The sequence below is a fragment of the Athene cunicularia genome (genome assembly GCF_003259725.1).
Source record: "Athene cunicularia isolate RWA chromosome 4 unlocalized genomic scaffold, athCun1 chr4_part2, whole genome shotgun sequence".
NCBI lineage: Eukaryota > Metazoa > Chordata > Aves > Strigiformes > Strigidae > Athene > Athene cunicularia.
The window spans coordinates 20,509,594-20,536,288 of record NW_020799099.1 but is presented as its reverse complement, the minus strand read 5'-3'; the positions used below and the strand labels follow the sequence as shown (position 1 = coordinate 20,536,288).

At 40.7% G+C, this 26,695-nt stretch overlaps 1 protein-coding gene across 1 annotated transcript in view; it reads right to left on the bottom strand.

Moving 5' to 3' along the window:
• UNC5C (unc-5 netrin receptor C) overlaps positions 1-25,967 on the bottom strand; it is a 126,718-nt gene extending 100,751 nt beyond the window's left edge. Inside the window, exon 1 of the mRNA XM_026847940.1 lies at positions 25,721-25,967. Coding sequence (XP_026703741.1) covers positions 25,721-25,967 — 247 coding nt within the window. The remainder of the gene's footprint in view (positions 1-25,720) is intronic.
• Positions 25,968-26,695: the final 728 nt, after the last annotated feature.

The window sequence follows — 26,695 nt, the reverse complement described above, 5'->3', positions numbered from 1 at the left end:
ATTTTGGGCCAACACGGACACGTGCTATTGATGTAAGGAACCTCTGCACCTCTCTGGTGCTGCTGGTAATGAATGAAGTAAATGTAAGAAGTCTGGAGAATCCAGTGCACAGGAGGCAACACTGAAACCACCTAACAGACATACTTCCCTTTCTCTCTCCCTCCGTCTTCACAAATCCCCCTTTACAACCCCCCCCGTCTTCCATATCTGAAAGCACCAATTCAGCAGAGAATAACCCTCTTCTCATCTACCTCCCCACCTGCCAACAGTGCACAAGAGCATCCAAGAGGCTTCCAGTGGCAAAGGGGTGGGGGGGCACCAACTACTGACAGATCCACCAGCAGCAAGCTGACAGTCCTGAAGGCCTTATTCAATCTCTTCCTTTCTGCCTCTGAAGGAGTTATCGTTATACACAGTGACAGACGCTGCTGATGATCAATAAAACCCCACAGAACATCAAACTAAAAATACTGTGGAAGGCTGGCTATCTTCTCCCTGACAGTCTTCATGAAAATGAAATGTCAGATGGCTGACTCCCTGTACCTGAGACATGCCTGTGCAGGCTGTGTCCAGAATTAAAAGGGGCAAGAAAATTGCTCCATTTTGCTCCCCATCTTTCTCTTTGGAAAAAAATGAGTTACAATGAGTTAATGGAAGTCCACATTGGGTTTCATGACTACAAAACGTATGAACCAAAGCAAGAGGTTTTTCAGCATTCCTCATCCCCTTCTATCTGTATCTCCCCATCTTCCCCACTCCCTCCGTCTCCCTCTCGCACATGCTGCTCCGTAGACATCCACAACACAGAAACATTAGAGATGAATCATTTCCCCTGAATTGCCACAGGACGTATCTTTTTCTTCTGGTCATTTAATTGCAAATCAGCGAGCAGACAGATGGAAACTAACAAAGCACACATATGTTTTATAATTAAACAAGTATTGCTTCACTAATTTTTGGTGACTGGAAAACAAATGTATTTATTTTCACCACTAGATATCTGCACATTATCAAAGACAATACTTAGGCTGCCTGACCAATTAACTGTATCTTATCAAAGATGTAACTAGAAAGTCTAAAAAGAAGGATCAGCAACTTGCAGAAAAGAGAAAAGGTGGGGTTTTAAAATTATTTCTTTAATCAGCTTGGAGAATGTGTGTGGACTGTGGCTTTACCTCCTGAAGGTAACTGCATCTGAAGTTTAAAGATTACTTTTATGTTAAAGTGAATTCACAGTACTGCCCAGTACATGACAACCTAGTCTCATGCTTTGATTGTGGCAATAGCTGTTTCTCTCCACCAGTCTGGCATCCCACAGTCAGGTACAAGTCAGTTTTCTTACTGGCTTCTTGCTATAATTCCACCTTACTTTTCTTAAGTAATAATAAAGCCCAGCTTTATTCTTCCACACTCTTTCTCACTGCTATTGAGAGGCATCTGAACACTTTTAAAAGTTAGGAATAAAGATGGAAACCATTCACAAACTGTCACACAGAGTGTGCAGAGGCTGTCTTGTCCTTGGAAACTGGAATTTAAAATCTGCAAAGTCCGAATAAATTTAAGTAGCAAAGAAAGTTGGGGTTTTTTTGCTTTTTAAACTGGAGTGTGTTCATTCAATCCCTGCCCTTGTACTGTTGCTATTAGTAGCAACATTGGAGGTTGGTTTTTTTTCTTTATATAGCACAGATTCTTAAGATGAGAATACAGAATATGACCATGACTGGGTTTTTCTGTGTTTGGCAGAAAAAAACCCAATCACACCACAAAGCTAGTCCTACCTCCACTAGCATTCAGGGCCCCCCACTCCTACTATTCACTCCTGAAAGGTAAGAGGCAGCTTTATCAGCCTGTGTGAATTTCAGCAGAAAGTCACTTGGTGGTCACTGCATTCCCCAAAGAGATGGGATCGGCTGCTGCAGGGAGGAAAACCACCCCTCCTCTCCCGCCCAGGCACGACAGCTGCCATCAACTGAAGTCACAGTATGGTGGTTTACAGGTAGACAAGGTGTGCTGCCATGGTTCCCCCGGCCCGGGCTGCAGTACTCATCTCTCCGGATGAGGATGCTTTGAGGAGGAAGAATCTTAAATATCCTCATGATGGCTTCCCCATCACAACAGACACAGGGGAGGCACAGCTTAGGACAGTCAGACGATTTGGCTGATAATTTGGGACAGGGTTTTAAGTTATCAACCTTAACACACATCTTTAATCCAAGTCTTGCTCCCACTCACTTTATTTGTACAACAAACATCCTTTTCTCTTGGCATGGATTAAACCAACCCACTTACAAACTTTTTTCGAAGCACACATCATTCTCCCCTGTTGTAACAAATCCCCTTCTGTGCTCCGTAACTTTCAGAAGCAAGTTTACTTCCACAGTATGTCACATTCATCTTATTTTCCCATAATAAAGTGTACGGCCCATCTGTTGTTATTGACTGATTTATATTAGCAAGACAAAAGACCTGAGTAATGGTACTGCTAAACTGGTTTCACACATGCAATTCATTTGTATTAAGAAAACAAATTTTACAAAGCCATTTTAATCTATAAACTTAATTTGGAATTTTTATTTCACTTGCTGGCCCAAAACCAGATACGGTCCTTTATTTGCTTTCTGCAGTATCTGACAACTGTATTTTTATTTTTTTTTTAAAGACAAGCCAAATGCGAAATCTGTAGGAACAGGTGAAGCGCCACTGAAATCAGCACTGATAGAAGGTGGCACGGACTGTCACACATAGGAATTTTAGTTTAATTTTATTTCAATTTTCTGTTAAGGTAAAAACAAATATTTGCCTAAGTCAGGAACTTTTTGACGTTAGGAAAGGTCTTTATTCTTTTCATGCATTTGTTTGTAAAACTGTACCTATTATAGCTCTTCATGCATATCAAGTGAAAAAGGAGATTTTATGGTATACTTCCCTTTTTATGGACTAGTATCCCCGCTCTAATCTGTGGCAGGAAAATATTGTGCTCCATACACCAATCTATTCATCTCTAGATCACTGGTTTTATTACTATATATCAAGCTTTAATTCTCATCAACCCAGCATATAACTCACTATATTTCTGAACTGCGAGATTTAAACTATTATTGCTTAGATCATAATATATTGGACCATTATCTCTTTGTGCAAGACCTGAAGCAAATTCTTCTCAAATGGAATTTACTTCAGAATGATTCAAGAGCAATTTAAAATGAATGGCTGCAAAGCTAATTCTATTTGCATTTGGATGCCCATCACTCGGCAAGATCATTCCCCATGCGTTGCAAGAAAGGCAGCTGGAGTTAACTGTATGGATGGGATTTCTGTTCAGTTTTTTTAATGTTATGATTAAAAAGCTTTCTAGAGCAACAAGTACTGTTTACTGTGAAATTAACAGCAGGTGTTAGCTCAGTAAGCCAGTTTATCAGGATGGAGGCAAGGGTTTAGATTACAGTGCACACATTTTCGGGAAAGGAGAACTGCTCAGCTGGAAGTCCTTTGGTCACAGGGTTTTCTGTCCTCCTAGGAAGGGCATGCAGTACCACGATGCCAGCAAATGGGAAACAAGGAAGCAAAAAATCCTATATGTTATACAGCCTACCTCCACCCTTAGCCCCGTAACACTGATGGAGCTGTGAATACAAAATTAGGCCAAGTGAGAAATGGGAGAAAACAGGACTTTTTCTAAGACTTTCTAGTGAGTAGTTTCCATGTGAGAGGGCCCTCTCAACCCTGCCACAGCCCTGGGGACCACACAGGGACAGGGAATGAGCAAAGTATAGCCTGTGCCCTGAAAGAGAAAGCACATTTTCCTGCCCTCCCTGGGGAAGAGGAGGAGGAGGGTGGCTTTCTCAGCACTTATCCCCTGTCAGCCCTACCTCCAGCTGATTGCAAGGTTGGCATGCAATAAGACAATCACATTATTTGTGAGCATCTCAAAAGTGGAAGATTTCACCAAATAGAACAGGAAGATTGCAATTTTATAAAAGCGTAATACTTGGCCAGTTTGGGCGGCTACATCCACTTACTTGTAGCTGAATTCACTGCAGGCCTTTACACACCTAAAGACGAGGCTTGTTTTTGTGGCAGCCCACAAACCAGATGCTTGCTGAACCCTTGCTGAACTCTCATGAGAGCAAGGTCAAGGGAATTTCAGACTCAAATTTACAGAGCACCCACAAAATTAAATGCTCTTTTCGTCAGGGAAAGCAGACTGCAGGCATGGTCTGGGAAAAGTGATAGAGAAATCAATAGGGCATGCAGTGTTCATCTTTTTTGGATGACTTCAGTCCAGAAACAGAATAAATAAAGACCACAAAGAGGAATGAACTTCCCCTGCACCTGCAATGGCTTGGTGAAGACCATCCTAGCACATCTCATCTTAACAACACATCCCCAGGAGTTTAAACCCAAGCTCTGTATGCACGTAAGAGAGCAAGGAACATATCCAGTGCGGGGCCACATATACATCAGAAGGCTACTGGGCAAAAGTCGCCCCCCCAACATACACATATCAAACAAAATCCAAAAACATCCTTTCCTGTTCCCCCCCATCCCCCTACCAAAAAGTAACTTCCACAGAGGCATGGGAATCAGTACGTGATCCACTGTTAGCCACAGGCCCTAACCTGGAGCCCTTTAAAAAGCCCAGGTGGATACGCATCTAAGACATTTGAAATACTGGGGTTTGGGCTCGACTAAAGAGTCCAGGAAGGAGGTTTCCATTATTCAATGACAGGCCTACTACAATTAACATCCCAAATAAATAAGTAGGCTACCAAAGGCCTAATACAGTAATCATGTTCATTATGCCCATCTTACCTTGACTAGCTCTTCTCAGAAAGCTGAGAATAGCCGAAAGGGGATAAGAAAGCACCACACTTTCCCTTGCAACAGCAGTGCATGGCCTGGCATTAGGCAAGGTGCCTGCTAAGAGTAGGAGCTGTGGTTCAAAACCATAAATAGACGTGTTGCAGTCGAAGAAGCCAAATGAGCGGCTGCTGGTGCTCCCCACTGGCAACACCACACTGAATAGAGGCCTCTCCTATCGGGCACTTCTCTCTGTGCTCCTATTTCACATGAGTGCTGCACAGTCAGATATAAAGCCAATAGCAGATGATAAAAGAGTACACGGTTATCATTCAGCCATGGCCAATGCAGACATGGTGCAACCGTGCTACCTACAGGAATTACCTTGTGCTCCGTTTCCCCTGCTTTGGTAGCACCATGTCCTTCTCTCAGGTCAATGCCTGGAATATGTTTTGCCTGGCTTACCCTGGTAAACTGCACTGCTTGTAATTAACAATTAATTCCAGCGGAGTCAGATCTGATTTGCATCAAAGTAAAGAAAAGAAGAATCAGGTCTGGATGTGGAAAACACTGACTGTACCAGCTTTATAAAGCAGCTTGCATGTTTTATATTACTGTCTGGGAAAAAGCCATCTTCCCCCAGTTTGTTTAGTTCATAATTATAATTAAAGTTTCTGCTTCTCTTGAGGCTAATGGCAATTTTATCATTAATCAGATTAGAGACAAACTAAAGACAAAACATGTGTCCTCAAAACAACTCCAACAGCCCTCTGTAAGGGAGAGAGATTTCTCTATACATCCCACTGCTAATCCAAGACAAAAATTATGGGTATATACACAGACGTGACGTTTAAGGTTCTGTATCCAGAACTTTACCACTGCCATGAGACAAAATCCATCAGACTACCAGCTGCTGCCTAAACATGGAAGAGATTGTACAGGTAGTTGTTAGCACTGGACTTGGTGTAGGAAAATGCTAGAACATGGTATGATTTCTCATGCAAGGAAATGAAAATACTTTCTGTTGCATATGAAGAGCACCAAGCTGTTCTTTGGGCAACAAGATTTATGGTAATTGTTGTCAGTATAAGAAATCTAATGCAGTAATCTGCAAGTGCTATTTATTATGAGGCTGCGTAACCATATAAATAGATAAAACAGGATGGAGGCAAATCATCAGGGGTGAGGTTGACTTATGAGTACTGACATTGTGAAATGTCAAGCAAAGAGGCAAAGGCCCTGTTTCTTTGCTGGCCTGTCCTGTGTACCAGCAGTCACATCCCTCTTTGCAACACTTTCATTAATTCTCATGGTAACTTTATTGTTGTGCTGCTGGCTAAGGTTGGCTCAGTTACTTTGCCATGGCTATCAAAAGTACAGCACCTGAAAATAAAACAGAAGTGTTTGTACAAACAGCGGATGACATCAGTGACATTTCTTGGTAATTATTACCCTATGGAAGATTGTTCTCCTTTGTCCTGTTGCTCTCTCTTTCTGTTTGTTTAAAACTAGTAAAATATTTATGCTTTAAAAAAAAAGGAAAAAAAGTAGGTTGCAGACTGTCTACGAAACTTTATCTCCCTTACTGTCATGAAACAAAACCACAGGGAATAACATGCAAGTGTTACTTTGCTGAGCACACACGCTGTATTCCATAAGTGTGAAGCTCTGGGCATTTAATCTAATCAGAAAATTAACATGACTCCTGTTAAACATGGCTGTGCTGGTAGAGTTCAAGCAGTTTAGCAGTATATTATATCGTTCTGTTTTCTCAGATACAAATACAACATAAGAACAGCGGAGAAACTTCAGTGTCAGACCACGAGATTTTGTGTCCCGCCTGTAAAACTGAAATGCGTTTTCTGTTTCGCGTTCTAGCTTGTGACAGGTCTGCACAACAGCATGGGATCCCCTCCTAACCACCTGCAAAGCAAAGTCTAATTTGAAACATTTCTGCCCCAATTGCCATTAGTAGTCATAATGGTTGACACAGGGTCAAAAAATTATTAAACCTCTGAGAAGCATCATTTCCTCTTCAGTGTTAGGCTTCACTTTCCTTTGACACATTAGTCCTGAAGCAGCTCCAGGCTCTTGACCCCTTCTTTAACCCTGATAACTAATTAAAGATGGACAAGGCTTAGGCTAAAATACTTTTTGTTAAACCTATTCATTCTCAAGTCCCCTTCAGGCACTCTTTGTCAGACAGGCCAGAGCCTGCCATATTTACATGAACATTAAAGTAGGTGCCTGTTACAATAATATGAAAAATCTTTTTTTACAAGACCTAATTTAACCTTTGTGGTTAGACAGTAGGATGCATTTTATAGCACGTAAAATATATTCTCAGCACATATTGAAAACTAGTTTCCTGGGTATACTCCAAAGCATACAATTCAGGAAAAAAATGAGGATAATTAACTCTGTATGTAGTTTTAGAATTAGAAGTTCAGACTCAGGTCCTTTATCTGACTGCTGTGTCAACAGTCTAAATGTGGTATCCTGAATATGATGAACAAATGAAGAATTGATCCTACCTTTCCTCACATGAGGATTTCCTAAGGCTCTATCATGTCCTAGAAACAGTGACAGAGCTCAGGCTAGAGTTGTCAGCCATAGGCAGATAGATTTTAGGGCCAGTGATAAATCATATTACAGAGCACAAGTTGGTTTAATATAGATAAATCTGTGTGCAACATATTGTTGATGGCTAAGGCACAATGAAAGGAGTCCCATACTGCTAGCTTGAGAGCGCATCTGTAGCTGAATATGATACTTTGCAAATACTTTCTTACCTTTTTAGATTGTTTCATATTAAGCTTGCTTCTTGCATCAGTATGTTAGGGTTAAAATGTCAATCCTTTGATTCTAGCAAAATCAGCTATTTTTATACTTACTTGTCCCGTTATTAAAACCGCTGCAGAGCTCTGCTGGATTTCCAATGCTTTCAATGCAAGCATTTTTCTCATCAAAGAATGATGATCCAACATCTTGTGATTAATAAAACTGAGATCTATTGGGATGTCATGGATCCTGTTTTCATGAGCTATCTGAAGTGTACAGTTAATCTAGTTAGTGGGATCACTCCATCCCAGAAAAATACAGGACACTTGCATATACCTAAAATAACAGCTCAACTGTATGGCCACCTGGTTAAGACATCGAGCTGGGACCCAGGGGATAGATATTCTTGAGCAGCCTTGGGGAAATCTACTCTGCCAGGTTCAGGGTCCCATCTGCAAAATGGATGTAGCAGCCTAATAGACAGCACTCTAATTCACTACCTTTGAACTGAGTAAACAGCTCAGTACTCAGATTCGACCTTCAAAAATTCTCCAAAATATCTATCAGCATCATATACTAACAGACAACAACAGTTACACAAAAGACCACAAACAAAACTGTGTTTATGAAATGATTAGGGAACAAAATCTGGCTATCTTGGAGGTGATGCACATTTTGTTGCTGGTCTCCCTCTGTATCAATGAAACACTTGAAGAGCAAGATTTGGAGCAGAAACCTGACCTTGGGTGCTCTGAAGTGCTCTCTCCATGGGCTAGGGGCATTCTAGCGAGACTGCTATCCTGAGACTAACATTAGCCCTCAAGAATATTTACCTACTCACTGATTTCTTCCATGGATCTTAATGAGATTATTATTATTTGTCTGGTGCTAGTTACCTAATTTCATCCACAGCCAATTCTTAAAGAACCATAAATTATTTTGTATGAGGCTGCTTTATCCCAGCAGAAGTCCAAATTGAATTAGAAATCCATTAGCTAAATTCTAAGCAGGAGTTTCTGGGGAGAAGGGGAAGGTGGGAACTTGGGAATCTGAGCACCAGATGCAGAAAAGGGGAAAAAATAGTCTTAAAAAAGTAGAAAAGGAATAGAAAAGATAAATATTTTCTTACTGAATTAAGCACAGGAAGCCAGATGGAAGAACACAGATTATTGCCTAGGATCAGAAATATGACTCAGACATTTACTTATGTATTTTGACTATCAATTGGTTTTGTAAATATGTGAGACTTTGTAAGCAGATGAAAAGCACTGGTCCACTTGAATATTATGGTAGCATATATGAAAGTAACAACAGATTGTATGTACTATATATACTAATAAAGCTAATAATGTGTTCAACTAAATCCCAATACAAAATAATCAAACTTATTCCTCCCTCTGCGGGAAAATGAAAGGAAGAAAAGGCTTATTTCCTTTGGAAACACATACAGGATGATTTAATCAGCTATCATCCTCCATGCAGAGCCTGCTTATTGAGGAGATACACAGACAATGTACGTCTTTGAGCACACATTTATTTACAGGAGAGAATATCCTCTCCTCTTGCCACCGTACCCCCACCATAAGTAGACTCAGTAAATGAAGGACAATGGAAGGAGAATGCAGCTAGTTCATTGACATTAGTACCCACCCTATCATTTTCTAAAGCTCAAACTATGATGGACAGATCCCAGGGCCTACAGAGGGACCCTGCAGTACAGTCCCTCTCATATGAGTTACAGAAACAGTCTGCATCCACTCAGTTATTTCAGGAGTCCACAAAAGGTCTGAAGTATTTGGTTACAGATTGAAAACTTCCCCCTGCAGTGACTAATTTAATTCCCCACTCATTTCCTAAGTCTTGCTGATTTCTTATTCTCAAACTCTCTAACAATTAAAAAAAAAAATCTTAAAATTCAAAGAGCAACTTGAGACAGTAGGCTCCTGACTTTGCTTTACCTTCAACTCAACCTTTGGCCCAAAAGCCTGCGAAGCATCATTCCTTCCATCATCAGAAGCACCCTAGATAGCTCAAAGAGAAGGTGCTGAGACCAGATAGCAAATGTGCAGTGCCTATGGGAAGGTCTGACATGTGCCATCAGAATTCTAGATCCCAGTGTGTATCTGTGTGTAAACTCCAGTATCAGCAAAGTGCATGCTCATCCCTTCTAGCCATCACCCTACCCTCTGCCTCCAAATCTTTCCAAGTTCACTCCATGGCTGCTAACAGAAAGTACAAACAAGGGAAGAAAAAGAAAAGGAAACCTTCTGAATATTCAGTTATGACAGTTACAACTGACAATGGCAGTTAAAGTAGAAAATTCCCCAGCAATGCTGAGAACAGATCCAGCACTGATGTTTTGTGGTGCTGATGCTTAGAGACCGGCAGCTGAAGATTAAGTCCTGGATCTATCACACACTGACTTGCTTCCCTTCCTTATCTGTGAATAGTTTCTTGTCTGTCACATCCATTTTTAATGTAAGGTTCCTATAGGGACTGTTATTTCTTAATATGACAACAGAAAATGCCACTGGAAGTGGGGCTTCAGATCCCGAGAAGCAAAAGCCTTGCTAACAAATTACATTGCTGTTTCTTATCAGTGCTGTGAATTGGTTTGGACTAAATCAGAAGAAGCACTCCAAAACTGAAACTACAGGTCAGGTAATAACAGTATTGCGCTTCAGTAGCTGAAAACACACATGCAGAAACAGAGCAAAAAGGCAGCTTGAAGAGTTTAGGGCTTGACCACCCCTAACAGCAGGGATAAGAAGCACTGAGAGAGATCTACCCCTGTCCTGCAGATGCCACAGGGCTAACACACTGCACAGCACTCAGGACAATATCATTTAGCCAGGGTTAAACTGGCCCTTAAATGGGCATTGCCTGTACTGGGACACGCGATCATTTATACCTGCTACGGACTCCCTTGTGTCTAAAGAAAGTGGTATCATTCAATAAACGCTCAGATTATTCCAAGAAATCACATTTGTCTATATCTCAGTGTAGTCCAAAACTGTATATCTTTGAGGTCTCAACTCCCTGCACAAGTAACTTTGCTGCCTGTGCCAGAGCCTTGGCTCTAACCAGTAGCAAATAGATTCCTTTAGGTTTGGTTTTTAAAATACGGACCTGCATCAAAAAGAGAGCGCAGCAATGTTAATGGATTAATACAAAACAAAGAAAAAGAAACTTTGTAGAGGAATAATGGAAATCCAATTAATTTGCAGGCTTTGCTGGACATGTTTTGTATTGCTGTATCGTATTTATTTATTCAGCACTCCTCAGCAGGTCAGCTCAAAGCTGGGGAGCAATGAATCAGTGCTCTAATCTCCATCTCCATCATCCCCAGCATCTCTGAGGAAACTGATATTCAGCTCCAACTGAATCTGTCAAGTCCTGATCATAAATGCCGTCACTAGAGAAACAGAGACTTAAGCTATTTGACTGATTTGAGCATAAAACACGTATTTCAATCCCACTTTGTTTTCTCATCTCTGACCTTCTTCATGCTTTTTCTTGGGTTTTCTGTTCTATCTTTTATCCCCCATTTTAGTCTTTTTTTTTTTTTCCCTCTAGGCTCTCTACTCCCCTCAAGTTCAGCAAACCTGACTGGTCAGGAATCTTCTTTTATTGTTACAAATGGATAAAGATTAATAGCCAAGAAGCAGAGACAGAGAGTTATTGAGGACAGAAATCTTCAAAAGCTAACATCAAACCTAAATAGTTGTACCTACTTTTATAACTCTCAGAATAATTAACTACAGACCTACTTTGCTCACATTCATGCAAAATCCATCCATGCATACAATAGTAATAATATTCTAATATTTAAATAAGGCAAGAGGTAATCCTGCTTTATTCTAGTGTCTAACCAAAGACTACAATTTAAAGGGGTCCTCCACTTAGTTTAAATAGTTTTTTCTGCTCTTCATTTGGCAAAATGAGCTTGAATAGAACAAGTTCATTTTGATGTTAGGTGGTCTCATTCAGTAGGTTTCTAATCTGTGACCAGCAAGAACAGTAGTATTAAATCAAACATCTGTAAATATATGGTAGAAGGTCACATTCTGTGATTGTATAAGGCTTGAGGCAGAAAGGGTAGAAAACATATAACATTAATTATTAGGCATAGTATGTGATGGTTTTACACCAAAAAGGTCATTTGCAATGGTTCCATTTCACTATCTGAGCCACATTTCCTTTTAAGTGGCAAAATCACAGCACACAAGCAAATTAATATCTAAATTAAACCAGCAGCTGTGCATTTGGGTAGTAATTGTATGCAAGAAACCTCAGAAGCTTGCTGCTAATACTTAAAGTGAGGGGTGTATTTTGGTTGGATTCCCACTGTACTCAGTGCTGATGCCAAAACGCATTATAACACAGCTGAAAACAGGTATTGTACAAGCAAGACAGTCAGCATCTTGCCTGGGAGTCTGGGCTGTTAATGAACAAAATCTCTGTTAACTGTGCTGCTGCTTTCCCAAGTCTACCTCTGCTGTTTGGTAATGTGTAGTAACTGTCGCCCTATCAACACTAAACAGAGCACAGCACTTCCCGCCACTGTAAATTAACCTGAATTTGCCTGCACACACCGCCCCCCCCCAAAAAAAACCAAAAACAAAACCAACAAAATAAAACAACCCACTGCCAATATGCTGAAGTTGTACTGCTCTGCACAATTTACTCACAGCTAGAGATGGTTCTTAAGTGACTTACTCTCCTCCAGTATCCTCTTTCCCACGCAAGACAGTCTATGCTCTGGCCAGGTGAGCAGAAAACCAAAGGGTTTTGAAGTCAATTGGGAAAGGACTATTTTACACATAAGCCAGGCAGCAAATGGGCCAGGGTACTGGGGACACACATTAATGTACCACACATGACTCATATAAAAATTACTGGCCCATTTCTCTACCACCCCACATAGAGCAGCTTCTTTCAAGTCCTGAGAATCTCCCCCATAGCACCCCTCAAAGCCTGTGACCTTCAGGCTTGGAAAGGGGATGTACTGTGGTATCCCCACTGCCTTTGTGCTTGCCACAACCACCATTCCTGCCTGTCCCTGTGGCCTGCAGCACCTCCTGGATTCATATTCCCCCAATCTGCTACTCCCAGGTGGAAAAACATCATAACCCCAAGAATATGCTTAATGTATGTAAAGGTAATCTTGGGCACAGTAGAGGGGACTAGGTAGCAGCAACAGCAGAGAACAAGTTGCTGTACATGACAGTTCATTTCTGGATAGCTAAGGAGATTAATGCCTTCACCTGCTGCTCGTGCATTACTGTCCCCAGCCATACAGAGATGAAATGCTGTCATGTACAGCAACTTGCTCTTCATTGCTCAAGCAGAGAGAGTTCATGCAGTGACTGCTCTGCTGAACCCCAAGCCACGGCACAGAATGTTTAATTAAGGAAAGCATGAATACGAAGCACACATTGTCTTTAAATAATGTACTGTAAATGTTACATCCCCAAACAACTTGAGGAAAAGTGTAAAAAGTGATGCAGACATAAACTATCTTAGCACAGATCACAGCAGTCAGCTATGAAACAAGTCTTCTCTATCTTTGTTAAATGAATAATATCAAAGAACATTGTTCAAATCTTTCTTCATATTTGTCCCACTTTCCCTGGTTGTATTACTGCTCTTATCATTTGCCATTTCTAATAACTCCTTACAAATCTGAAAATAACTGTTCCCCTGATACATTTTTTGAAATTTGTATTTCAGAACAGAATTAAGTACTAGAAAAAATGCTAGGATGGTTGCTCCAACACCCAAAACCAAACACATGGAGGAGTTTCTGCGAGTGCACAGTAATCCTGCCCCCCCTTCAGAGAGCCTGTCCATTTCCCTGTCAGCAGTGGTCTCATGCACCTTGGAGACAAAGATGTTTTATTTTTTTCTTTTTCTTTTTTGTTTACAGCACAGAGTTGACACTGTCAGACTGGAAACTGGTTGAATCAGGAGTCAAACCTACTCTTCTGAAATGTCAGTCTAGTCTTCACTCTTCTAGACTATCCCTAGTCATTACTTAGACACACTTTTCTAGGGGTAGGGTTGTCACTTCGAGTTAAAATTTTTGTGATAGCATAGAGAGTTTAGACTCAATTCTTCCTTTAAAGCAGGTTGTCTAGCTTTACTAGGCTGTTTTAAAAGAGCAAACCTTATCTCTGAAGCAATCTAACTCCTGGGCTCTCTGATGAGCCTGCAAACTGTGACCAATCTAGATGCCGAGATTCACGCAAAAGGAATGTGTTCTCTAGAAAGCCAGCAAGAGGACAAATTAACTTCACAACTCTCAGGTATCATTTGACTTCTACAATAAGAACTTTCATCTTCAGCAACCTCAGACCAGAAATAAACCAAAAAAAACCCCTATTCTGTCCGCACCTCTTCCAAACAGGTCCTTTCCAGTTGGTTGTTTCAACCTACACTCTGCAAGTCAGAATACACCACAGCCTGTAACTCTTTAACTAAACAAATGTTTTTCAACAGAGTTCATAAAATTACTTGAATATCAAGATCACGGTGCATATATACCAACCTTTTCTACCATTAAACTACAGCAGTGTACACATGATTTTTATTTGTGCATCAGCATCATGATAGGGTCCCAGCTCAGGAGGGGTCCCAGCTGTTCCTGCAGTCAGAATGACTGACATTACAGCTGACATTTTGGAGACTTGGGGTGTCTAATTATATTTGGGGAGTACAGATATATTTAGCTATATATAGATAAAGAGATGCTTTCTTTAGAAAGAATAACTGTCTCCTCTGAAAAATAACAACTTGCACCAAAATAGGCATTCTTAAGCTTGTATTCATTGGTTTTGCAGTTGCTTCCACTAACGCTTTATGAAAATTATTGCCTTCATCAAGAGTAAGTAGCATTGATCCCATTCTTTGGTACAATTTTCTCAAATTACTTACTTCTAACCTTATAGTCTTATCACCAACATCCATTCATTTCTCTTGTTCACCTGCTTCAGGGCTTCTTATCTTATTTCTGGGACAAGCCATGTTTCAACTGCTTAGATATATGTATTACCCAGTCTCACACACTCTGTAAATATTCCTGTTTATGTACACTAGCAACCTTACTGAGGCGGTGCAGAAGGCAAAGCTTTTTAACTCAGGAACACCCATATGGATCTTGATAGGCTGTGGGCTGGGAAAAGAAAATCCTTTTCATCTGTTGTGGATGTTGCCACTTCCGTGAACAAGAACTTGCAGCATCTTCTGTTTCCTCTAGAGGGATAATGCAGATGCGTCAACATCATGGGACCTTTGAAGACATGTGGGCCAAGAGATTTTATGCTCTCTGGGCCACTCCATCTTCTCTTTTGACTATAAACTCAAAGGACTGTGTAGGGTAAATGCAATCTGAAAGAGGCATCAGATAGGTAACAGCTATTCTGCCAAATCCATCTGCCTGAATTTGATCCATGTTGGGAAAAACACATCATTATAATTATATATTGTATAGAATTCCTCCCCATATTCAATTCTCTGACCACAATTCTCTCCAGAAGAAGTGACCCAATTGAATTAAAAAAAAAAAAAAAAAAAAAAAAAAAAAAAAAAAACCATTTCTTCCTGTCAATTTTCTCATCTCCTTTTATTAACAGATTTGTTTTTGAAGCAATTATACACGTGCAATCCATTTGTGGCATCTCTTTACTTGCCTCCTGACATAACCATTATTAGGGCTGTCACAGCTGATCGCCTGACAGCTAGAGAAAGGCAGTTCTGCAGTGTCCTGGTACTGCCAGTCAATACCAGCCAAATAACAACAACACAGCCTGCGAGCTGCCTATTATTTTTCTTTCCAGTAGCTGTGCTGAGAACAGTTCCTGCAGAATTTTGACAGAAGCAGGGGAGATGGAGGATGGTCTTCATGTGCTCCCTGAATCACGTGCTAGCCGCAGCCGCTGCTATTTCACATATCCTTACAAGCAGGCGCCTTGCCGTGACTTGCACTAAGCTTTCAGCAAGCCCCATTACAGCCCCAGTCAGTACCCGGTGCACTTCAAAAATGATTCAGGAATATTCTCACAAACGTACAGCACTGCTGATCCTGTCACTTCAGAGCAAGCTGAGTATGCCCTGAGGTTTGCAAAACTAAACGCAACCCAGCTGCCTGGATGAATTTCCCACCCAGTGGAGAGGGAAAATTGGCAAAGCTGTCCATTAATACGAAGAACCTGTGAGAGCAGGGCCAGGAGTGCCAGCACTATTTTTCAATCATACATCATTACGGAACATTTGATTATCATTGCTGTAAAGCATACTGTGTGCTGACTGTATCAATTTTGCCAGGAAATTTGCAAGCACGCTGTATTACAGCTACCAACAGCTGTGTCCCACGCTGCATTGATATCTCTATTCCCTGTGCAAGGATGTGCCAGTCAGGTGGGAGCAAGACTGTGTGCTTGATGCATGTCCTTTACTGGCTTGCCCCATGCTCTCAACGTCCCACGTGAGGACGAGGTGAAGCATGCTTGTGCCAGACACGGAAAGGAAGATTTAACATCTCACATGGGAAAAAAAGTTCAGCCCAATGTAACAAAGCCAGTGGCAAAATCCTGAGGGGACGGAAGCTGAACTACATGACAGATGTGTACACAGGGCTTATGAGGTCAATCCCAGCTCTGCCACGGACAACTTGAGTAACTACAGGCAAGCCATTCGATCTGTAGGATCGCAGCAGTAATCTTTATTCCTTCCACCCCTTAATATTTTAAAGTCTTGCAGAGACAAAGATGACCTTTCATTGAATTCACGTTGCATCTAGAACAGAGTGAGCTTAGCCTTGAAGTTAAAGCTATGGCTATGCATCTACAATAGCCTTCCCAAAACTACAGAATTTAGGCGCAGATGCAACCAAGTATTTACGCTTCTAACAGGAAGTCACTTGACCTTCCACCGATAACAAGCTTAGGACTTTGATCAAAAAAAATATTTCTCTCCAACACAATGTAAATAAACTGATTAATGTATGAGTTTATTCTAAAATGAGCCCTTCAAGAAATTTGGCCTCTGGGTTGTCAGACCATTTCTTTCTCATTACTGAATAAGATGGATGCATTATGCTTCCCTTTGAGTTAAATGTGGGACTACAACATAATTTGAATTGTATTTGCAGGCACTGAGCCACTTTAATCTTTATGGCTTGGATAATAAAAGCGATGAATAAGTGACAGGTTTGTCTTCAGTACATTGTGTGCCAGTCCACCTGGGATCCTGGATATTTAGCTTCCATAGCAATCTGCAGTGCTAGATGTTCAACAGGATTTGTACCAGTGGCACCTAAGACAAATGTAAGCTGTGGTATGTCTAGATACTCTGCAGTCAGAAATAGCCAGGGACTCGCTGAAATAGCATGCAGAAGCTTTGCATGTGGAAAGGGAGGGAACCTTTTAGCGTTTTTCCAGTGATTCTTTTAAACTTTGAGCACTTTTGTTTTTTGCAGAATGAGCACATGATTGTACCACAGAGAATTTAATGTAGAATTGCCATCTTTCCAAACAGCCATAATTTCCTATTGATCTGAAAGGGACGTCCTAATTTACCCACTGTTAGGTGGCTATTTTGAGAACATTTATCTCCCATTATTCACAAGGGAACTCCAACAACAGCTAGTTCCTGAAAAAGACAGCTTCACTTTTTTGAAAATAATGAAGGAAACGTTCATGTAGTGAGAGGGCACCATAGTACAGCTCTGCCACCGGTCTCTTGCTACCAAGGGGAGCTGGCAACAATCTTGATAAAAGGTGTTTACAGCTGTGGGGTGGGAAGCCCGGACAAAAGAAGGGGATGCTACAGAGAGAGGGAGCGTAGGTGCATACAGGAACGTGTGTGTCCAAGAGAAGGCTTAGAGGCACAGGAACAACACATAATCACATAACCACAAAGAAGAAAAACCTAGAAGAACTGCCCTTCAAGATCAGTTTAACATAATCTAGGACCAGAAAGGTTAAATGCTTCACTTGTAATAATAGGGTTGTTAACTGGAGGTGGTGAGTCTTAAGGTTTTTTGGATAGTAAGCATCTCCCTACCTTGACAGGCATGGATTCCTGAACTGAAGTCTAAACCTCCTGCATTTACAGCCCTTGATTGGGAATAATTGTACTGTGTTTCGATCCAAATTACAGACATCTACATGGTTCCATTGCTCCATTTTTACACAGACTTTTCCTCCTACTAGTGGTATTCTATGAAAAATAATACCAGTCCTGCTCCAAAATACAGTTACACAATATGGAGGAGCATCTTTACTGATATTTTTCTGGTGCTCTCAAATGGCTCATCTCCTATTTCTCCAGCAGAAGTGGGCTTTTGTGCTGTCAGATGAATCCTTATCCAGCTCTTGGCTACTGTAAGTCACTGCATTGTGTACCAACCAATGAGCTATTCCAGTGTGTCAGAATAATGCATCCTTCAGTCAGCTGGGATTGAAGTATTTGGGCTAACACACTGAATGTACATGCAAATGGAAGCATTTATTCTTGTTCTGTACTTAAGCACACAATTAGTCTTCCCAGCAGCAAGCAACCTTCGTGTCCTTTGCCTGTGCAACACATTATGTAGACCTGGTACAACTGGCTGGAGTACCTAGTAAAATCATCCTTTAAACAGTAATAAATACTGTTTTTGCAAACTCTGTTGTTGAAGGGGCCTGGGTTTATTAAAAAATAACTGTTAATTCGTCTCTTTGCTCTAGCTGTCTCTGAGCTCTAGACTAAACAGCAAGTGGACACTGCTTGCAATGAAGACGATGACCATGGGGTTGCATGGATGTGTGAAGGGTCAAAGTCACAACCCTCTTTATGCACTATGCCCGTGGCACTGTATCAGTTCTGTTTGAGCTGCCTCCGAACCAGGCTGCTATCGCAGTGCTGCCTGGATAAATGACATGAGTAATTCTCTGCCTGGTTATACAGGAAGTCATGGCTGACCAAAAACAAAGCTTTTGCTGACAGGTAGTGCGTATCTCTGCAGTATAGTCTTTGTGTAACAGCAGAGAATGAGATTGAATATGTAATAAAGTTGTGCTTTCTGGAAAGGGATCTGAGGAATGAATCGGGCAGAAGAAAAATTTATCCTAACAATTTCCTTTGCTGGGCGAATTCAGTAGTCTATCAAGAATAAAATCAAGACTTCAATAAACTAGCCATGCCTTAAATTTCTCTATCAAACAACAGCTCTGAAAGTACATAATACAAGCACTAAGATACTTTTCTCATCAAAGAAACAAGTACACAAAAGCATAGGTCTTCGAAACTAATAAAAAAGTGACCACTTGCTGTGCCATCATAGAATAATACCCGATTTTTTTCTCCTGCCATTCAAAACATACTTTTGCCTATTATATTAATTTTATTCTAAAAGTTAGATTTTCTCAAAATGTTAAGAGATGAAACACTAGTCTTTAAAAGCAACCCATTAAGCATTACTCTCTGTCCTGATTTCAGCTGGAATAGAGTTAATTTTCTTCCTAGTATCTGGTACAGTACTGTGTTTTGGATTTAGTCTGAGAATAACATTGATAACACACTGATGTTTTCACTCGTCGTTAAGTAGTGCTTATCCCAAATTAAGGATTTTTCAGTTTCCCATGCTCTGCCAACAAGCAGGTGCACAAGAAGCTGGGAGGGAGCCTGGCCAGCACAGCTGACCAGAACTAGCCAAAGGGATATTCCATACCATAGAACGTCATGGTCCATATATAAACTGAAGGGAGTTGGCTGGAAGGGGCAGATCACTGCTTGGGGACTGACTGAGCATTGGTCAGCAGGTGGTGAGAAATTGTGTTGCACATCACTTGTCTTTCTTGGCTTTTATTTCTCTTTTTGCTATATTAATTTTCATTACATTTATTATTTTATTCTAGTCATTAAACTGTTCTTACCTCAACCCACAAGTTTCACTCTTTTTTCCCAACTCTTCTCCCCATCCTGCTGGCAGGGGGAGGAGTGAGTGAGCAGCTGTGTGCTGTTAGTTGTCAGTTAGGGTTAAACCACAACACCCTCACAGTCTCTCACAGCCTACAGCCTTGGACAACATTTGGAAGAGTCTTGTTTCTAAGATCTTGCTATTCTCAGCCTCTCTGCATCTCTTGCTGTTATTTAGATGCAATGAAGTATTGCTTTGGAATCAGAATGAATAAAGGGCCCTTGGCACAGCCTCATCTGAGCCATATTAAAAATGCTCCTTCATTCCTCAGTCTGCCAATAGTTGAGTTCTTCACCTGTTCCAAATCAATACTATGATATAGATTGTACAAACTTAGCTATCGATCTTGTGAGACTTCTATTTTACTGTGAAAAATTGAGAAGAGCTTTAGAAGGACCACATTAAAAACAAGGAGTTAAAACCAAACAGATGACAAACAACACACAACCAAGCCTCCCAGGCTTTTAACATCTCCTATGTAGATTAATGAAATCTGTTGAATTCCTGTCTCTCACATCTCAAAGCCTGCTTGTGACTCTGAGTCATAAGTCAAAAGCTAATTTGGTATCAAGAATAAACAGGAGAGGCAAAGCCTGGAGGTGCTCACTGATTCTCAGGGCTGGTTATTTTTACATGTGTTTATGAAACCAGTCTAGATACAGTTCAACTTTTTTTCCTCAGAAAACTGCTACACATGCTCTGGCTCAGAGTTTTTAAATTAAAACAAAGATGTGTTTGATATAGTTGACTATTTTCCATCGTAGCCTCTGTCACTATGTGTACCTGCACCAACATCCCTGCCTGCACCCTCTCACAGTTAGGTCCCAGTGACCCCAGTTAATGGAGACACTCTTCAGCATCTGTGGGATTTTGAACTGGGGTGAGAAATCACATGTTTTTAGGGTGAGAATGGTATTCATGAAGGAACTGTGACAACAAGTCATTTCAGCCTTTTTTCTCCAGCAAAACATCTGCTTAGTTCCACATCTTAGGATGTAAAATGCATAATGTAAATACTGCAGAAAACATGCCTACCTTTGCACACACAGACACAAATATTTGTATGCTTGTTGCCAACTTGTTTAGACACTTTTTTTTGATGATGCATCTTCTGTCAACAGGGATATAATTAAGCTGCTTCCTATCTATTGAGTAGTATGGTACCTGCTACAGATATTTGCTAAAGCCTGTAGCAGTCCAACCACATAATCACGTAAAACTTTCGCCACTGATGCCTGTTGTTTAATGCTAATTTCTTTGTGCTTACTAAGAGAAATTGCTATTGACTGCTTTCATTAGGAAACTATTGACCCTTATCCACTTGAGCATCCTGGAGAAGAAACTCACTAAATGTGCCCATATTTCATTCTCTGAACATCAAGGTAGGAGAGTCATGCTGAAGGATACGGCTTATTTAATCCAAAATTAAAATTTTATAGGCTACATTACCTAAAGTAAATTGCTTAATACATTCAGATGAACAGCTGCTTTCTGAGTGTTTGGCTTCCATGTTTTCAATGCCTAAATTAACCTAAACAATAGAACAACACTGCCAGCACCATAGAATTCCAGAAGATGAGATATGCTACACCTAAATTTAAGAGGCAGAATTTGGATTCAGTGAAGCAGTGATTTTCAATGCATTCTTCTAATACAGCATAGGACTACCACAGCCTTCCCAGTTTCATTTTGCTTTAGCAATAGCTTTTTCAATATACATTTTATATGCTCATGAACTGTATAGCAAAGTGTAACAATTATATTCATATTTGCCACTTGCTAGCAGGTATATGGAAAGCAACCAAAATAGAGAGATGCAGCGTGCCCTAAAGATTTTGAAAGTTGGACTCAACATCAATTCAGTTACTTTCATGGCTTAAGCAAATGCATCTTGCCAATGCAGAACAATTTTGCCACAGTGAGTGAGTCCAGATCTCTCTTTGCATGTTGTACTGTCCTGCTTGTGCACAGAGCCACTCAGCACATGTGCCATGAGTCAAACATGTGAGGAAAAGCCCTGCCCAGGCCCATATTTTATGGGACAGGGGGTACCTGTGCCACTGGCTGGGAGACCATTCCAACTGCAGCTGTTCCCTGAAAGGTACTGATGGAAAGTGACAATTACAGACTTTAAATAGTAGTTCTGGCTCTATTTTGGCTAATGTAGATTACCACTTCAGAAAGTCAGGACCTAGCAACTTTGCCATAAAGACCACCAGCTTCATTCGCATCCCTGCCATCAATAACCTGTACAGCTCTGCAAACTCCCTTCAAGCCAAGCTGAAGGATGCAACATCAAATTCACTAATAAATGCCAATGGCACATGACATCTGCTAACCCCTCACAACCGAATCCAAATGTAACTTTCAGAAATGTGTCACAAATTTGTCATAATTTTGATCATTTACCTGCTTTCTCCTCACTGATCTATCTCCTTGAACACAAGCGTGAGTAGAAGCGAGAACACTCACTCCAAGATGCAGACCCATTTCCATCAGCTGCTCTTCTAAGTTAATTTATTCCCCTTTTAAACAAATGTATAAGCAGAGAGCAGTAAGAGAACACTATGTGTGGAGTAGAAAACCATGCCATAAAATTTGAGAGGCATATGAGAATTTATCACACCTTTGACAAACTTCCTTGCAGTCTGTCTCCTACCACTTCCAGCCCCTTAAGACTTCTAACATTACAGAATGTGCTAAGAGTTGCAAATAGCCACCACAGGCTTTTATTAATACATTTGGAATTGTGAAATTTTTTTGTCAAAGTTATGGCAACTGTAACACAGAATAGTCCATTTTCATGCTGCACTGATGTATGTATAGAAAAATGTGTACAGCAAAGTTATTTTATATGCCAGACTCATGACAGGGATTTTTATGTGATCAGCAGAGGCACATATCAGAAAACCGGTGCTATAAGCCTGATTATATACCTTACCCGCAAATTAATCTCATTATTTCAGCATTCCAAACTTTTATACATGTGTCTGTGTGGCTCTATTATTGATATAATTATTGTTTATTATTTCTGCTCTGGTAGCATTCAAATACTACAATTAGAACAAAGCCCAAACACGCCATACAAACACCTATTAAATCTTCCTGCACTGGGAAGCATAGGGTCTAGAAAAACACAAATGAAGATAGAAGAACAGAACAAAACAGTGAAAAAAGCAGAACAGCTTCTGATTGCTGACTCTTCTTCCTTCTGAACTGTTGTGCCATTTCCTTCGGCATGAAATCTTGGAGAGTTTAAGTACAACACTTCTTAACAATAAAATAAACCACTGCCTTTCACTATCATGTCATTATTTTTCATTCTTTCCTGTCACTGACATTATTTAAAGGCACAAAGCCTTCTGGAATTACTAAAATAAGCATTACTGATCTCTGTACCCATTCAGCTTCAAAATGACCTCTATTAATCACATCTCTTTTCCCAGCATTCATTACATAAATGCACTCAGGTCTGTCTCCTCACTCCTGATGTCAATAAAAACACCCACTGCTTCAGGTTTGGACCTATCCCCAAATGCCCCTGACTCCAGCCTGCTGTGCCAACATGCTTCTCACACTGCAGGCCACAGGCCCTTGCCGCTGGAGCTGCTCATCCCTACATGTGCACATGACACCTCCACATAGCTTGGGCATTGCAGAAATAAGCAATAATTAGACTAACTTACTAATTGCTTTCCCAGAACTCAAAGGGACAAAAATATATGAAGTTCGAATTCTCAGATGGCCAGGCAGCAGCCTGAGAAGTGCTGACTGAGCTATCAGGGCTGTGGGACTGGATCACACTTTCCAAAAGGAGAGAGCCAAACATAGGGCACAACCATTTATTAAGTTGGTTCCATCCACTTATTAAACTGCTTCCTTTCGCTTGCAACCTTCCCTTGAAAAACAGTCCTAATACATTTTTACACCCACCAGGCTGACCTGACAGGAGTGCAGTAAGGATTTAGCAATTAATGGTTACATGTTTCTTTGAGACCTGTCTAGGAAAGCTACTCCATGTATTACTAATGGTAATCAGAAGAATGGTTACTGGTGTGTTACTTCCAATACAGACTTGTACAGAAACTGCATGGATTTTAAAGTAACCAGAAGAGGTCCAGGTCTTGTGTAACTTCTGATAAGGGATTTGCAAGCTCCTGGCAACGATTTAGAAAACCTTTACAGTGTACTCTGCGTACACTGTTTTGTAAGATAAGCCACCAAGAAAAGGATTTATTTTCACTTTTTCAAACGTCTTTACAAAAAACCTTGTACTGTAAAGGGAGTAATCTGTACCTGCATTCATGCCTTTCCAAGGCTTTTTAAAAAGTTACATTTGCTTACATTAGCATTTCCACATTCTTCTGCAAAACACACTATCACTCTGGACATAATAACACAAGGGCAAATGAGATACAACAGCAGCAGATGTTGTTTCTGCGCCCCTCTGCAAGAATTCCTGCCAGCTTGCTTTTCCTCCTCAAAACCTGCAGAAGTTTGGGCTCTGATGTCACCTTGCCTAGACAGCTCTGGGCCTTTTCTGCTGTCTGGCATTATTACCAGCGATACAATAAGCAGAGCTACATCTTCATCTAATGCTATTCACTGCATGTACTTAATGTCTGCCTGTATTATGCCATTATAAGCGGTGAAGGAATAAAAGGGTAAACAAGAGCAATAACAAAGAGGATTTTCTTGGAATAATGTTTCTCAGCCTTAGACTTGATAATGGACTGCAGTCAAATACATTCCTGTCATCACTGGCATACAAAGCTGTCTTAACTTTGTAACATTTGTTTTACTAATTAAACAATCAATTATTAACATAGATTATTTTCACATTTGTAAACAGCACTGCATACAGACACCTGCTTGATCTGAGAGCCTCCAGTCCAATTTATACTACCAGTTTATACTCAGTAGTCCCTGGTTTCCATTAATACTACCCTCTTGTACTGTTTCAGCTCCTTGGACTTTGGCTCTGCCCCTAAATGCCGCTTGGCATCGCCCAAGCAACTGTAACACCTACATTCTTTAATTTCCCTATCTGCAAAGTCTCCCAAGTCCTTCTCTCCTTACACTGACAAGGTAAGTTAAAATGAAAGTTAAGCACACTTTGCAATGCTTTTTATTATTAGAGTACAGTTCAGGTGGTCACAACAAAATGCTTTGAATCTCACCATTTGACTCCAAACCCAACATCTCCCACTGGGTGCACACTGCAAACTGTGGAGAACCAACCTGACCGATGAAAATTGTCCATCATTGAGCTTCAGTGCTCCCCAATCACCATCAATTTGAGTTTACACCCATTAATTACACTACAGCCAGCAGAAAACCTTGCTGCTTTTTGCTCCTGCAGCAGCAGCCCCTCTGCCTACCCAGGGAGAGGACGAGCCTTTCCTTCGTGGAAGCAGCCAGCCTAGGGGCCCTGAGCTTCAGCTGCTCAACTGGGGCTGAAGGTCAGCCTGGGGGAGTATTTGTGCCAACATGTAAAACCTCACATCAAAGATGAGCCCACAGGCTGTGTATCTGTAAGCTGGCATCAACCCACACAGATAATGATTTTTCAAAGCAAGATTTTTCTGTTATCAGGACATTCTTTCTGAAAGACAAGCTCAACATCTTTATTAATCTTACTGTAGTCTCAGTCCCACCTGGGAGCTACACGGCGATGTTATATAAATGATCTGAGACAGTTCACTGGAATCAAATGCATTTCTCTCTGCTGCCCCTACCCTGCTCTACTTTGGTGATGAAAACAACCAAGTTGGAATAAGTATCAGACTTGCACATATAGAGGCTTGAACAGGTTATTGCTGCAGGAATCACCAAATTTCACATCCTAAAATCTTCATTAATTGTACCTTCCTGCTAAGTAAGTAAAGAAAGAAATAACAAACTGCCTTGGCATTAGTCTGGAGTTAAGTCAAGAAACTTTGATGATCTTACCCTTCCCCCTCAACCTACAATGACATTTGGAAAATCTCTCAGATTCCTCGCATTTGGACTGTGAGTCCTTGACAGGCCCTACTCATATTTGATTTGACCATTTTTCCTGCCTGTCCATGCACACTCACAAACATGGTTTTGAGGATTCACTTCATAAGGGTTTTAGGAAATGAATTCTGAGTCTGGTTTCATTAAAAAAAAAAAAAAAAAAAAAAAAAAACTTACTGATTCTATGCTGGTTTGTTTGAGGATTCAAGTTGAAGAAACCTGAGAGAAATTCTTCCACACAAAGCTGCTGTCCCCTGATTGCGAGCAGGCAGACACACAGGCATCCCTCCCAATACAGCCCAGGCACTTTCAGAGGTGCCCCTGTGGAGGGAGTTTCACTTGGTGGGAGACAGGGGAGGGAGAGCTGGGATGGGAGTAAACTGAATCCAGAGCCAAGTTTTACCCCAGAACCGCCAAAGGGCATGAACATGAAGAACACAAACCTGAGGCTGATTTTGATGTGTTTGAGGCAGTTTGGCTTGGCAGTCCATGCTGACAGTGGTGAACGCAGCTCTGCTGCATGAACCCCATTTCCAAACTTCAGAGCAGCTCTCCTTCAAAAATAATGCTCAACCTGGAGGCAAGCATGAGACAGGGCATAGGAAGATACTAAAAACTCAGGAAAAACATTAGGAATCAGGGCCCCATCCAGCAGTTTAACCCATTAAAGTGCAGAACATCAGTCCAATTAAATAGTATTATGTCTCAGAGTTAGGCTGGGCTTTAAGAGACCGAAAGTAATTAATCACAGCTCTCAGCATTCAAGCACAGGTGAGCTCTTAAAATATGCAAATATCTCCTCCCAAGTAGTCTAATTCCTCACTTAGGTGAACAAGCCTGGCTTCTCACCAGTACAATACAAATAAGTAACAAGATGGTTATAAATGCAGGAGTAGTAAAATTTGCAACAAGTCTCAAAAATATTTTGCCTCCCTGTTCTACAAATTCCTACAGGAATTTTTGCCTCAAAGTACCCCCCAATTTTTTTTTTTTCCCCCTGGCATTGGTATATATACTACAGTAAAATTGAGAATAAGAAAAATAAACCATTTTTTCTATATCTTCATTAAAATACCTGCTGTAAGATACATCATTGTAAAAAAGTACTTTTTTTGTTTTTGGAAAGAGGTAAGTGCAGTTGTCTACACTGGG